This window comes from Oryzias latipes, chromosome 23 (assembly GCF_053564925.1).
Source record: "Oryzias latipes strain Hd-rR chromosome 23, Olatipes_Hd-rR_3.1".
Classification (NCBI taxonomy): Eukaryota; Metazoa; Chordata; class Actinopteri; order Beloniformes; family Adrianichthyidae; genus Oryzias; species Oryzias latipes.
The window spans coordinates 25,353,930-25,368,085 of NC_136259.1; the positions used below are offsets into that span (position 1 = coordinate 25,353,930).

Genomic DNA, 14,156 nt, shown 5'->3' on the forward strand with positions numbered 1-14,156 from the left:
GCCTCAGAGTTTTGTAGCGTTTCTTTGGGACGGATGTTTGACCCAAACTTCTTCCAGTCTTACCATTGATGGAAGGAAATCATAAAATGCAGATGTCGATTTCCCACAATGCACTGCTCGATAAACATCTTCACAACCTTCTTTTGGTCAACATACATTTTTCTAAAAATGTATTGAAAAACTCCTGGCAGGAAATGATGGCGGTCGGGCTAAATATTAAAGTTTTACATTTTCAGAAAAATGTTTCTCCAATTCAAACATCAGTTAAAGTCCAACACAGTTTCTAATATATGTGGAAATACTGACGCATGGCACAGACCCCCCCCCACTGCCCAGTAAAGTTCTGAATGTTTGCTTTTAATTTCAGTCTCATCCCCGCCGTGGTTTTACCTCTTCGTTTGAATCTTTTTACTCGTCGGTTCTTTAAACTGAAGAGGAACAAATGCATAGAATGAACAGAAATTACAGACACTGGAAGCACGAAAAGAAGATAAACGTTCGTCCCTTGGAACGTTTGATAGAAGTTATTGAAGCTTCTCCTGCTTTTTTAGACATTTTGATTATTTTCTTTGCATCTTTTCATTTTTATTTTGTCTCTAAATCTTTGTTAACAAACATAAAATAATGTTTGATTTCAATTTTTGATATTTTTATGACACAAGATGACAACATTCTCAAGTTGGAAGTAATTTTTTTGGTCCATTTTCAGGTTAATTGTTAAATTATTGTGTAAAATAACGAAAAAAATCTGTTAAAAGAAAGCTGGGTTTATACCAAAATCAAGTGTTTCTGAACAAACAGTTTTTAAGATAAATTAAGAAAAAAAGTTAAAAAATGCTGCACAATACTGGGGACTCCTATAAAACGGAGATCATCTCAGTTTTTTAAAGCAAAAGCAGAAAAGAACATTAAATAAAAGCGACGAGTATCAAAGTAGTAGAAAAAAAGGCTTTCAAAATAAAAGCTTCTGAGTTCAGTTTGGACGTTTCTGAGCAGATGTGTGTGGGCCTGATGTGGGCGGAGCTCAGGTACGTTTGGATGAAGGCAGCGGCGGCTGAAAGAGGCTCAGGCTTCACGCGATAACACGTGTTTGTGCGTTTCCTGTGCAGTCTGTGCGTGCGTGTTCTGTGGAAGGGATCAACAGATCAATGTTAATTTTCCGCAGCGCTTCATTCATCCTCGGAAAGGCTTTTCTGTGTCAAATCGTTCAGCTTAAGAAAGAGTAATCTGTGTAAAAACAAAGTTCCTTACAGCCGTGGAAGTTAATAACCTCATGAATGATTCATGGCGGCTCGGTAAATCAAGCCACGCCTCCCGAGGCCTCGGAGAGGAGCCGGCTTCACATCTCTGTTAGCCTCCGACAGCTTTGGCGCCTCAAAAGCGTCCATCTCCCTCATGGTGCTGCTGAAAAAACAAAAGGCTCTGGAGGAACATAAACAGGTCTTTAAAGTGTCACCTTAACACTTTAAAAGATTTATGTTTGGGCGTCTGGCAGAGAGCTTAATTTTCCTTGAAGACGGCGATGAGCGAGTGTCGGGCCGCCGCCGCAGCTGCTCGCCTGCCAGCCGCTGTGTGAGACGTGACGGACTGTCAGGAAGAGCCTGTTAGTTTGTCATATTTTATTCATTCAGGAACAGGAACTGCTCTGCAGCAAAACAAAGCCTGACTAATTACATCACTGACAGGTTACATTTTCATTCCGGAGGAATTTCTACCACTTTGTTTTCCCAAAAGAAAATGTGGAAAGTTTTTGGTTGAAAGAAATGAGAAACTCTTTCCATGATTTGATGACAAACATGAGCATCTTTTCTACTTTCATCCATGATGCAGCAGAAAAGATCTTTGGATTTGAAATCCTGTTTAGTTTGACGGAACTTGATGCTAGCGACAGGCTAACACGATAGAAAACACAGAGAGCCTAAACCTTCACGAATAGCAATTTTAGACGTTAAAGTCGTGTCCCATCAATACTTTCATTCAACAACTCTGATGAAAATCCTGGTTTTGGTGTTTTTAACGTGTTCTTGTGGGATTTTTCTGATCATACACTGACCAAAAATATAAACGCAACACTTTTGTTATTGCTCCCATTCTTTGTGGTATGAACTCAAAGATGTGAAACATTTTCCACATACACAAAATAACCAATTCTCTGAAATATTGTTCACAAATCTGTCTAAATCTGTGATAGTGAGCACTTCTCCTTTGCCAAGACAATCCATCCCACCTCACAGGTGTGCCATATCAAGATGCTGATTAGACAGCATGATTATTGCACAGGTGTGCCTTAGACTGGCCACAAGAAAAGGCCACTCTGAAATCTTGTGAACACACCTGTGCAATAATCATGCTGTCTAATCAGCATCTTGAGGAGAAGTGCTCACTATCACAGATTTAGACAGATTTGTGAACAATATTTCAGAGAACTGGTTATTTTGTGTATGTGGAAAATGTTTCACATCTTTGAGTTCATACCACAAAAATGGGAGCAATAACCAAAGTGTTTTATTATATTTTTGGTCAGTGTAAATGTCATTTATAAAGAAAATTAAGATTAAAGATTCATTTCTAAGTTTTTTTATTCAAATCATTGTGAATCAGGAGCAGATTAAAAAATGCAGTTTGAAAAAGATTGTGTTTGTGAAATATAAAATATGCAGGGTGGGGCCACAAGCTCCCTGCTCCACCCCCTTAATATCAGCCACTGTCAGACCAATAGGTCCATGAACGTCTTTGTTTTCCTCGTCTGAGCTGGAATCTGGATCTGAACTGGATGGACGGATCCATAAGATGTTGATCAGCATTTCTGTTGAACCACTAATGTTAGACTGAGGATGTGGGGGTTGTAAGCTAGTGGGAGAGATGGGTGACAGGAAGGGGGCTGGTGTTACTCCAGGCCAACAGTCCCGCCCACAACTCAGAGGTGAATTTCTGACAAACTCCTGCTGCTCTGCAGAAACTATGTCCCAAAACAACACAGGTTTTTAGATTTTGGCTAAAAATGATAACGAAGACCAGTGGAAAAGCTTTAAAAAAGATCAAAAGATGATCGGAGGGGGACTTCTCTAAAGGAAGACAGGTGTGCCACAGAAAAACGAGCACAAAGGAAACCAAACTTTAGTTTACTTCAGTTCCGCCTCAGACTTTTAGCCTTATTTTGTTGTTCGTAAAGTTTCTCCCATTGTTTAAAGTTTTTTTTTGATCAGACAGAAAATGCTGATGGAAAGTCTGCTGAGGAAACCATGACTGCAGGAGCTGGGAACTGAACCACCAACCCCTACAGATAAGCAGGGGTTTGGAGGTTTTTTTTCTTTGTGAATTATTTTAAACTTCAGCCGTTTTCTTGATGTGTGATCCTGAGCCTCAGATGGACGTTCATCTCCTCATCACAGGAGAGCTCCGTGATGGAAATGCAGGAAGGGACCTGCTTTCTCCTGAACGCACTAGATATACAAATATACGTATACAAAAGGGGTTTATACAAACATACCCTTCATGTGGCCAAAGGTTTGGTTTTGTAAAAAGACACTTTAACTTTTGAAGTGTTCCCAAATGCTTCACTAGCTGTTCAGTTCATGTAGGACTTTTATGAAAGTCCAGTCAAATTACAAAGTGAACCCTGAGACCCAAATGTGGAAGCAGAAACTAACGTGTGTTTATAATCGCGACTCGAGCATTCTCTGAAGGAAAGATCAGGATGTTGAGCCGTTGGGAAGTGAAGCGGACCGGCACCTCTCAGCGAGAGGTTGTTGCTTTGAGAACCTGGGAGGTTACAAACACTCCTGCAGTCGTTAACATCCCAGCCGCTCAATCAAAGCACAAATAAAGTGAGTGAGCCGCCACAGATCTGCACGAGCAAACCACAGCCTCTGCTGCAACCCACTCGTGATGTGGAACCAACAGGGAGACCAGCAGCAGTTTCTCTTTCAAGGACCCCAGAGAGGGGGAGGCTCCTGGGAGAACGGGTGAAGCAGCGGCGCTCCACCCATGACAGGTGAGGAACGAGAGAATGAAAGAGAAGACAAACGAAAGAAAGAAACGTCTGGAAACTTTGGGTCACGGCGTTCATAAATGTCAACCGTTACACCAAAATATGACAGAATGAACAAGAAGGAGAAAAAGGAAATGAAGGAGTAAAACAGAAGAAGGAATGAAGTATTGATGGAGGAGAAAGTGGGTCGATAAAACAGAAGAGAATAAACTCCAAAGGTTTGTGAATTAAACATTGAAATCAAATATGAATGACATTTAAATGATGTAAAGGTAGTAAAGGAGAGCAGGAGGAGCAGAAAATGGAGTTTTGTCCAAATCTATTGGATTTCTTCATCTCCAGCAGAACCTTTTAGCTTTAAACGCTCCAGCAGGAGCCTTGGTGGGTCAAAGGGCACAGAGGAGGTCCAGGCTCCGCCCCCTCCTCCCATCCCAGACCTCCTCCAGAGTTAAAACACAATGTTGAAAAAAAGTAGGAAAACTTCTCTAAAGTACTAACACTTCACTGGAGTACAAACAATTTACTAAAGTACTAACACTTTACTGAAGTACTAACAATTTACTTTGGGATAGTATTAAGTATAGTACTATCCGCACGCCCCCCCCCCCAACACAAAATTCCCCGGCGTCCACGTCGCAAGTGAATACAATTACAACACACTATTCTTTATTAACAAATAACAGTAACTACTACTTATCTAACTATATAGGTGTTGTAGAATGACTGTGTATGTGTGTGTGTGTCAGCTCGCTGTGTGTGTAGGAGGAAGGAGCGCACACGTGTGTTGGGGGTGCGTGTTGATACTTCTGCTCTCTAGCTGCATGTGAGCCTTCACCTGTGCTCTCTGGTACAGACATCTTCTCAGAATATTATATATTATCCAGTAATAAACAGACTGCAGACACTTTGTCACCTTTCTGGTAGCCATGAAGCCTGACACCCATGAAGAACGCGGGGCAGGAGGCTCCGCCTTTGTTTATACAGACACGTAACTTTACGCTGCACAAAATAGTTCCCAAACAAAACATGTAGTGATATCCATGATATCTAACAGTGAGCGTTCATGTTTAGCGTTACAGAGTGAAGGAGAACAATAATACCCCCCCCCCCCCCCCACCAACACAAAATCCTCCGGCGGGCGGCCGTGTCGCGCACTTAAGAACGGACGCAGCTTGTAATGGAAATGAATAATTAGAACGCAGTAAATTTATGGTATTTACTCGCCAGATGGAAACTTCTGTTGTAGAATCAATGAGGATGTGTGTGTGCTGCTGAAACCGCGCGTGTGTGTGTGTGAGTAGAGGGTGTGTGTGCAGCGTAGATGGAGTGAAGGAGAACAAAATAAAAGGTTTCCCCCAGAAACCCTTGAAGTCTGAACACAGGACTAACAGAAAAAGTAAATTATCAGCAAAGATGAATGTGCTTAATGTGTTGATTATAGTTCCAATCACGCACCATATGCAGAACTTTAAAAAAAATAAAAAATAAAACTTCGAAAAAATAAAAGAAACGTGCGGTGATGCGGTTATCGTCACACCCCTATTTAAGAGACTTCCAGAACGCTGCGTGGTCCTCTGGGCTTGGGTGTGGGGGTGCGTGGTGGGGGGTGGGGTGGTGGTCTGGCTTGGCTTGGGGGGGTGGTCCCTTTGCCTGTGCTGGGGGGGGTTGGCGGGGGGCGCTGCTCGGGGGGGGGGGGCCCAGCGGCGCTGGATGGGCTTCCCGTCTACACCTGGGGCTGGGATCGGCCCTTCCCTGGCTCTGGGGCGGGACGGGACAACCCTCTTGGGGCCCCCGGTCGCTCTGGGTGTCATCCGCTTCGGCTGCGGGGTCTGGGGGTGGGGTGGGGTGGGGGTCTTGTCGGCCCTGTCCTGTGGGGGGGCATTCTGGGGGAGGGGGGGGGGGCACTATTGGTACGGGGCAGGGGGGGTTGACGGGTCGGGGTCTCCGCTGAGGCCATCGGCGGTTTCCCCGGCCGGTTGGCTGCCTCGGTCCCGTCGAGGCCTGACCAGAGCTCTTCTAGGGCCGGCGTTTGGGGGTGGGGGCCTGGGCTTGCTCCGGGGGGGGCCGGCGCTTTCTGGCTCCCCTCTCTCTGTGTGGGGGTGGTGGTGCTGGGCCTGGGGTGTCTGCGCCTCCGGGGGTGGGGCCCCGGGGCTGGGTGGGCCTGGCCCCCTTGCTGGGGGGGGGGTGGGGGACGGCTGTTTGACCACCGGGGGACAGTCTATCATCTGTCCCCAACTTACCCCCTTCCTCATATAACCTCATAATAGGGTGAGGGGGTGGGGGGCTTAGCCTGCGATGAGCCTTGGGGGGGGGGTTTACTAGGCAGTGACCCCCCTCCTGTGGTTGCCGTATGGAGTGGGCCCCCCCTCTTTCGGTTTTATTTGCACCTTAGACATGTAGGGCCCTTGGTAGGGGGGGTGCTTGGACATCACTGCCAGCAAGCAGCGGATGTCCTCCTAGCACCCTACCCGCCAATTTTAACCGCACCTTAGACATTTAGGGCCCCTTGGTGGGGAGGGTGAGGGGACGTCACTGTGAGTAATCAGGAGACGTCCCCTTAGTGCCCTACCCGCCAATTTTAACCGCACCCCCCTTAGTACACACACCCCTCCCCCCTCAATATATACATCCCAACATAAACACACACACATGCACACACACACTCTCTCAAACACACATACACGCACACACATTTTGCAAGGAAGGTGGGACCTAGGACCATCTGTCCCCTGCCTCTTCCCTGGTGGGGGGTACGGGCCCCTTTGCAACGGCGGCTGTGTCCCCGGGGTGCTGGCCTCCTGGGCCCGGCGGTGCTCTCTCCGCGCGGTGGGGGGGTTCACATTACATCTGAGCCGGGGGTGTTCGTGTCCCTAGGGTGGGTTCTGGTCCTTGCTCCTGAGTGCTGGGCCCCGCCAAATTTCCAACTGTGGCCGAGCCTGGTCGGGCCATATTTACAACACCCCTTGTGGGCCCTCTTTTTTCCCCGGGGTTCCCCCCTTCTGGGCGGGGGCGGCGGGCCCCTGCCTCGCTCCTCCCTGGACCAACCGTGGGCCGGGCGGATGGCTGCCTGGAGTGCGGAGTGGGTCTCCCTTGGAGGGTCCTGGCTCGTACCTGGGGTTGGGGCGGGGGGATGCCCGGAACTCCTGGGTGGTGGTGGGGTGCTCGTCTGGGGCTGTGGGCGTCCTTCTCCGGTGGGGCCCTGCGTTGGGTTCTCCCGGCGCGGCGGGGGGGCTGCTCTCCTGGTTGGGCTGGGGCGGCGCCCTCTTTCCCTCCGTGCCTCCCTGCTCTCTGGCTCTGGGGGCCTTGCGGCGGCCCTGCTGGCCCTGGCCTGGGTGGCGGGCTTGGTCGCCCGGGGGGCGGTTGTTCCCTGCCGGTTCCCGTGTGGCGTTGGGGGGATTCCGGCTGCCGCTGCTGGTGCGGTGGGGGTCTTGGGGTGGGGATGGCTGGGCACTCTCCCTCCTTCTTTTCACGTTCCACCATCCATTTTAGAAGAACATAAACACTCACCTGAGCACAGGTGTTAGCTCAACAGACTGAATGACTGAAATATTTCACACTAGTTGGTTTTAAGGCATAAGTATGCGTGTGAACACTATCTGTTTTGTGTACATGTCGACAGGTGGACATTTTTGCAACTAACAGGTGTGTTTATAACATTTGAGTGTGTGTGTGGACAGGCTCCGCCCTTTTTTTTTTGTTTGTTTTTTTTTTCATTTGAACCTTAACATAATGATTAACAACCAGTAAACTTGCTGCTTTATGCTGCTTCATGGTCTTATCCCCCTTCCCCTCCTATTATCACCCCCTACCCCCCCTCTCTCTAACGTCCCTCTCTCTTCTTCCCCTCTTTCCTTTTCCGTCCGGTCCAACACCAAAGATTTTCAGACATGTTTGAAATTAATAAAGTTTGGCCTCAATTACAAAAGGGGTTTATTCAGACATACCTTTGGTTTGTCTGAAGATTAATAACCCCTCTTGTTAAAGTAAAATCTGTCCAACCCAAGAGGCCCTCAGCTCTCATCTGTCTGCCTAGCTGTTGGACAGGACAAGTTAAAAAAAAAAAAAAAAAAAAAAAAAAAAAAAAGAGACTTCCAGAAAACATACCTGAGGTTTTTTCTAGCTTCCTCTCCGTACAGGAAGTGCTTTTGGTTGATGGTGATGTAATGAGTAGGACGCTGCTCTGATTGGTTCTTGCTGATGGTAACAACAGGGTAGCCCATCTGCAGAGTCCATCTGTCCATCATCTCACCGATGTTTATGTCCCGCCCTTCCGAGTGCATGGCCTGTTGGAATTTCAAAACTAAAATAAAATGACCCGCAAAAGCCTCCCGCAGCAGATGGGCGGTTCTTACCTGAGACAGTTTGCTCCACAGGTCATCTCTGGCGGCGTTGCTGTACATGTGACTCAGCAGGTAATCCTGAAAGCCAGAAGGAAATGCAGAACATGTCAGCGAGCTCCATCTTCCAGTTTCTAAGCATTCAGTTCACGGGGAGGTACAGAAAGCTTTGGTCACGATGGTGTTTGTCCAAACCTGCTTCACTAGTTAGGCTTTGAAAGGATTCTGATGAATGGTCTTTTGTCATTTTCATTGGTGTATTGTCATCAGGACCTGCTTGATTTTGGCGTTAGTGAGTTTCAGGGGATTTCCGTCAGGGCACTGGGGTTTTCCTTCTTCAACCAACAGTTTTGCTCATGTGTGCATGACGACTTCAAGCTGTCGATGCTGTGAAAGAGGCAGAGTTGTGTCTCCGATGCAGCTGAAGCCGGAATCACGGTGAGCAAACACGGAAAAGCTTTTACAAGGGAACTCCTGAGAAGATCTAAAAGCGTCTCATGTTTGATCTCCGTGACACGACCTGCCAGGAGAAAGAGATGTCGGGCAGATAGGCCAAGCCATCGCTGCCGCTCGAGTGGGCTGCAGGTAATAAAAGCTGGGAGACGTGGACGCCCCGAGTCTATAATCAGACTGGAAAAAGACAGGAAGTGCAGCAGATAACAGGGAACGCGCGGGGGGGGGGCTCCTCTGGCCTCGATGTCATTTGTCACAGAGAAAGGAAGGAGCTCTTTACTGAAGATGACACCCGTGATAACGGCGCGGCGTGAGTTTGTCAGCTATGCCGAAGCTGACACCAACACACAAAGACACCAAGGGCTTTGATACATGTGACTTGTAAGAATCATATTTAAAACGGTCTGTCAGCAGGAAGTGTGAGAAGAAAAGGTGAGAGATGTGGTGTTAATGAAGTCTTCTGGATGCTGAAAACCTCAACCAACGCAGAAAAACTCCACAATTCCGAACAATCAGTGTGTCATCAGCGTAGAGAATGACAGGGGGCGCTGTGGAGGCACCTGTAGAAGAATGCCACCATGTTTCCTCAACAGCAAACGTTTCCATGAAACAAGAAAGAGGAAGGCATTGTTGTGAGTTGTGTCATTTTGTGTAGTTCAGGCCGTGTGTGTGTTTGTAAATGCTTCTGTTGTTTTTTTTTCTTGAAGTTTCCTTTTTTTCATTAAACGTTGTGTCTTTAAAGCCGTTTTAAAAATCAAAGCAGTTCATTTAGCCTCCAGTGAAGTTCTACGTTCCTTCAGCTTGTTTTTGTTTTCATGACTTTTGTCTCGTTTTTTGGTAGTGGGGGGTGTCATTTTATGAAACGTCGGACTCTTGGTGACATTTTACAGTTGCTTGTGTTGTTTCACTAACTCTCTGGAGAATCTCCGTCTGTCCGTTGGTGAGTCTTTGAGGTGATTGGAAAAAGGTTCTCCACACCACCAGCATCATTGTTTTGGTTACTCAACCTCTTTTTCAGAACCACTAAGTACTAATTATGGGTTTATTTTTCTGCAAAGTCCTCTAACTGGCTACATGGGGTTTCGTTTAGGTTCCATTTTGTTTTTAACGGTCTAGTCCAGGCTGTGGATTGTGTGTGAAGGTTGTGACTGCGTTGGTAGAAACATGGACCTTTGGCTCATGTCTAACCGGCAACATTAAAGGTTTGTGGCCTTAATGTACTTATGACCTTTGCACTTATGAACGTTATAAACATACGTACTATAACCAAGAAAAATGAGCTCAAATCAAGAGTCTTCTATCTAAACCAGCCTTTGATGTCTTTGACATTGTAGTGTAATTTCTATCATTCCTCTCTTCATAATTTGTTTGGAGTCCGTCCGTCTTCTTCTGCTAATCCAGAACCGCAGACTTCTCTCTCCTAATTTGCAGTCAATTTGTGTTATCGTGGGTCTTGATGTTGTTTTTTTAGTTATGGATTTCTTTACATGAAGTAACACTAAAAACAATCTTTAAGGTTTCAAATCTTAACTGTAGTCTTGTAGTGCAGCCGTGCTCACACTGAATCGTAACTCAGTGGTTCTGCTGCAGATCTGCACGGTTTTTTATAGAACCTGGTTCTGGGCTTGTTCCAGGTCAACCACCACAGCTTCTGCAGGGAAATTCAGGGCGTGCTGTGTAGGTCATTGTGTCTGTCTGTGTGTACAGGTGTGAGTGGGCATATGTAAGCGTCCATGGGAGTGAGTGTGTACATGCATTTGTGTACATAGATGTGTGTGTTTGGGTCTATATAAGTGAGGTACATTTTTGTGTCTGGGCAAAAGACAAAGGTGTGTTTAACAATTTTGTCTTGTCACATGATCATGGTGGTGACTGTTAGAGTTATATAATTATCATTTGCTTGCACACTATAATCTCCATAATATGATTGTCTCATTTCTATCTTTCAGTAAGAAAACAATGACCTGAAAAGTTCTGATTATATGAGAATATGATGTTCTTGTTGTTTCTGATTAAATGACCCACATTCCTGTCTGCAACCTTCAGTTTTCAATAAAAGAAGGTTCCATGCACTAGGATGGCAGAACTCCTCTGTGACAGTTCTCGCTGTCACAGACCGATTCTCCTTCTGCAGAAGTCTAGCAAAAGTTCTCATCTCCTGTGTGGTTCTTCTCTTTATTAAGGAAAAAGTCAGAACCCTGACAATGACCATGAAACTCCTTTGTTTGGTTTAATATGACTTTTTTCTTACGAATTGAAATAAAATCAATGCTTTAAGCTGTTTGTTATGAGTTTCATTCTTTTAATACTCGTCTTTTGGATTTTCCTGCTGCTGGTTTGTTTATCAGGCCCAGCAAAGGTTGATCTGCAAAGTGGTTCAGTCCAAACAGGAAGTGATGAGGAAATCCAGCAGGAAAACAGTGACGTGGAAGCCCCGTTTGTCCATGAAGGTGACTCTGATGAATGATGAAGCAATTTGAGTCCTTTGAGGCGGAATTCACTAGAACTTTGTGAGATATCCATGGAAACAAACGTTCTATCGGCTGAAAAACGAGAATAATCATCTCAATCATTTTTAACATCCAACGGGACTCAAATGTTTGGGGGTTCAGTGTCTTGCTCAAGGACACAATGGTTCCAATGCTGATTATACGTAGGCATCAAACCCCTGACAAAGTGATTGGTTGGGAGCTGACAGTTGATAAATGTCTGCGGGAGCTGAACAAGACAGGTTTGGTAAAAAGTCCGTCTCCTGTTGTCCTGCAGTGTCAAGACCTTCTAGACCAGGGGTGCCCAAATCCAGGACTCAAGGGCCGCCGTCCTGCTGGTTTTCCAGAAAAATCCAACCTTTGGGAAACTAATACTTCAGGAATCCAAAAATAAAATCCAATCCAGCTCCCAGATTCCTTCCAGGTTCCTCTTTGATTCAAACAGCAGAGAATAAAGACGGCTTTCACTAACGCCGGCGTTTACTTATGTGTGTTTGAATCCACACAGCTGAAGGAGGATCTTTATCCAGGTTAGTTCAGACACAGAAGAGAAAAACGTCACTTTTACAAACATTTCTGCTTCGAATTTGGTTGAAGTTGGTGGTGAGAAGCAGGCCAAGGCGACCAAACTTTGAGAAAAGGGAGCCAGGTTTAGTGAGGTGAAGGTGTACAAGAACGCATTTAACCGAAGTCAACAACTATAAAACATGAACTTTTTTCTTAAGAAGTGAAGGTTTTCCTACTAATTTTAAATTCTTTATATAATTTTTGGTGTTGTCCAGCTGCTTCAGAGTTAAATGTTCAGGCTGAAGACAAGCTGCTCCTCAACTGCTCCTGGTTCTGTTCAGGCAGCGTCTGGAGGTTCTGAAAGCTTTAAACTGAACCATTTTCTGCACAGAAACAGATGAGAACGTCTTTTCCTAAATTCAGAATCAGGACTTACATTCAGCCCTTTTTGGAAGAGCGGTTGTCCCATCACATTAGCCAGCATCCGGATCAGTGCTGCCCCCTGCAGGCACAGAAATACAACACCTTAAATACAAGAACTGAACTGCACCTGGTGCTTCTGTCATTTCCATAGGTCAGTTAATAAAACTGTATGTTGTGAGAAGAATTGCTGATCATCATCAGTGTGAGCTGCAGGTTTGACCCAGTGGTGCTGGAGACCGTGAGGCTTTTGGACAAAGCGGGTCGTTACATTTCTACAGGTAAACCATCACTACATTGAGTGTTTCTGTCTCTTTTCAGGTGAAGCGTCGACACATCGCTGTACCTAAAAGGCTTCAGCCCGACTGGCACAGGAGACTCTGACCTTTTTGTAGGCGATCCAGTCGAAGACTCGGTCGATGTCTGTAGCCCGCTCCACCTCCTGAGAGATGGGATGGGAGGAGCTCAGACCGTCCAGCAGCATCACCTCATGAAGGACATCGGTCAGGAAGCGCTGCTTCTCCTAAAAACACAGAAACACCAACCATGACCTGCTCTGCAGACGGTTCCTGATGGACGTTCTGTCAACATGAAACCCTGGTTCTTTTGACATCAACCAATGAAGGACGAGGAAAAGCAGACGAGTTTGGGCCCAACAAAGAACCTGAAGGACAATTGTGAATTTTGGCCATCAGAGCACAAGATTCTATTTAGATCAACTACAAATCCATCCATCTGTATCCATCCGTATCCATCCATCCATCCATCCATCCATCCATCCATCCATCCATCTGTTCATTCATCCATCCATCCACTCATCCATGCATCCACCCCTCCCTCCCTCCCTTGTCTTCTGCAGATTCACTGGGATGCTGGAGCCTATCCCAGTGATGAACGTAGGATTCAGGACCACAGCAGCTTTGCAATAATATAGCAGAAAAGTGTCAAATTTGAAAGGATTTCTCCAGATATTATACAGGTTCATTTACCCTGAATCAGAGAATTTGACGGATGTTACAACCTTTTGCTAAATACAAAACATGACTAAAGGAAGAAGACGTGGTTACAGATGTTAGTCATGTCCCAGACGACATACTTAAAATATTCTTTCAATGAAGACAACAGAACATTTCATACATCTCTGCAGTCCATAACGTAGATGAAGCCACACATTTCTGAGAATCTAAAAATGTTGCTGTTCATCAAATTCATTAAAAACAGAAACTTGATAAGCCAACAGTTCCACTGTTTGACCAGATGGAGGTTCATTAAATCTGAATCTTGATTGTAAACATTGTAATCCATGGATTAGACAGAGCCGCCCTCCTTCAGTTGTAGCCTGATCCCAGGGGTAAATTAGACAAAGCTCGTTAGAGCTTGACGTGTTTGCAGACATCTAATAAAAATCTGAAGCCGGAGGACAGAAAGATCAGAAAGAATGAAGAAAAGAAGGATTCAGAGACCAAAACAATAGAAGAGACAAAGTGAAGTGTTTTTGGAGGATCGAAGGACGAGCAGATACACTGTGGTGTAGCGGTCAGCACTGTTACCTCACAGCATGAGGGCTCCAGCTCGAGTCTCAACCGGGGCTTTTCTGTGACTCAAGCTTTCTCAAGCTTTCCTGGTGCACATGTGGTTTGCATGTTCTTTTGGTGCATACGTGTGGTTTGCATGTTATTTTGGTGCATACGTGTGGTTTGCATGTTCTTCTGGTGCATATGTGTGTTTTGCATGTTATTTTGGTGCATACGTGTGGTTTGCATGTTCTTTTGGTGCATACGTGTGTTTTGCATGTTATTTTGGTGCATACGTGTGGTTTGCATGTTCTTTTGGTGCATACGTGTGGTTTGCATGTTCTTTTGGTGCATACGTGTGGTTTGCATGTTCTTCTGGTGCATACGTGTGTTTTGCATGTTATTTTGGTGCACGTGTGCTTATTTTCCGGCATTATTTATGCAC

The 14,156-nt window shown here is 45.7% G+C and overlaps 1 protein-coding gene across 4 annotated transcripts in view; it reads right to left on the reverse strand.

The window, feature by feature from the left end:
* LOC101170139 (thyrotropin-releasing hormone-degrading ectoenzyme) overlaps nucleotides 1-14,156 on the reverse strand; it is a 169,251-nt gene that overhangs the window by 30,837 nt on the left and 124,258 nt on the right. For all 4 annotated transcript variants that reach the window (XM_078942045.1, XM_023952251.2, XM_078942046.1 and 1 more), the window contains exons 7-10: nucleotides 12,583-12,720; nucleotides 12,214-12,279; nucleotides 8,344-8,409; nucleotides 8,096-8,274 (exon numbers count right to left, since the gene is read on the reverse strand). In XM_078942045.1, coding sequence (XP_078798171.1) covers nucleotides 8,096-8,274; nucleotides 8,344-8,409; nucleotides 12,214-12,279; nucleotides 12,583-12,720 — 449 coding nt within the window. The remainder of the gene's footprint in view (nucleotides 1-8,095; nucleotides 8,275-8,343; nucleotides 8,410-12,213; nucleotides 12,280-12,582; nucleotides 12,721-14,156) is intronic.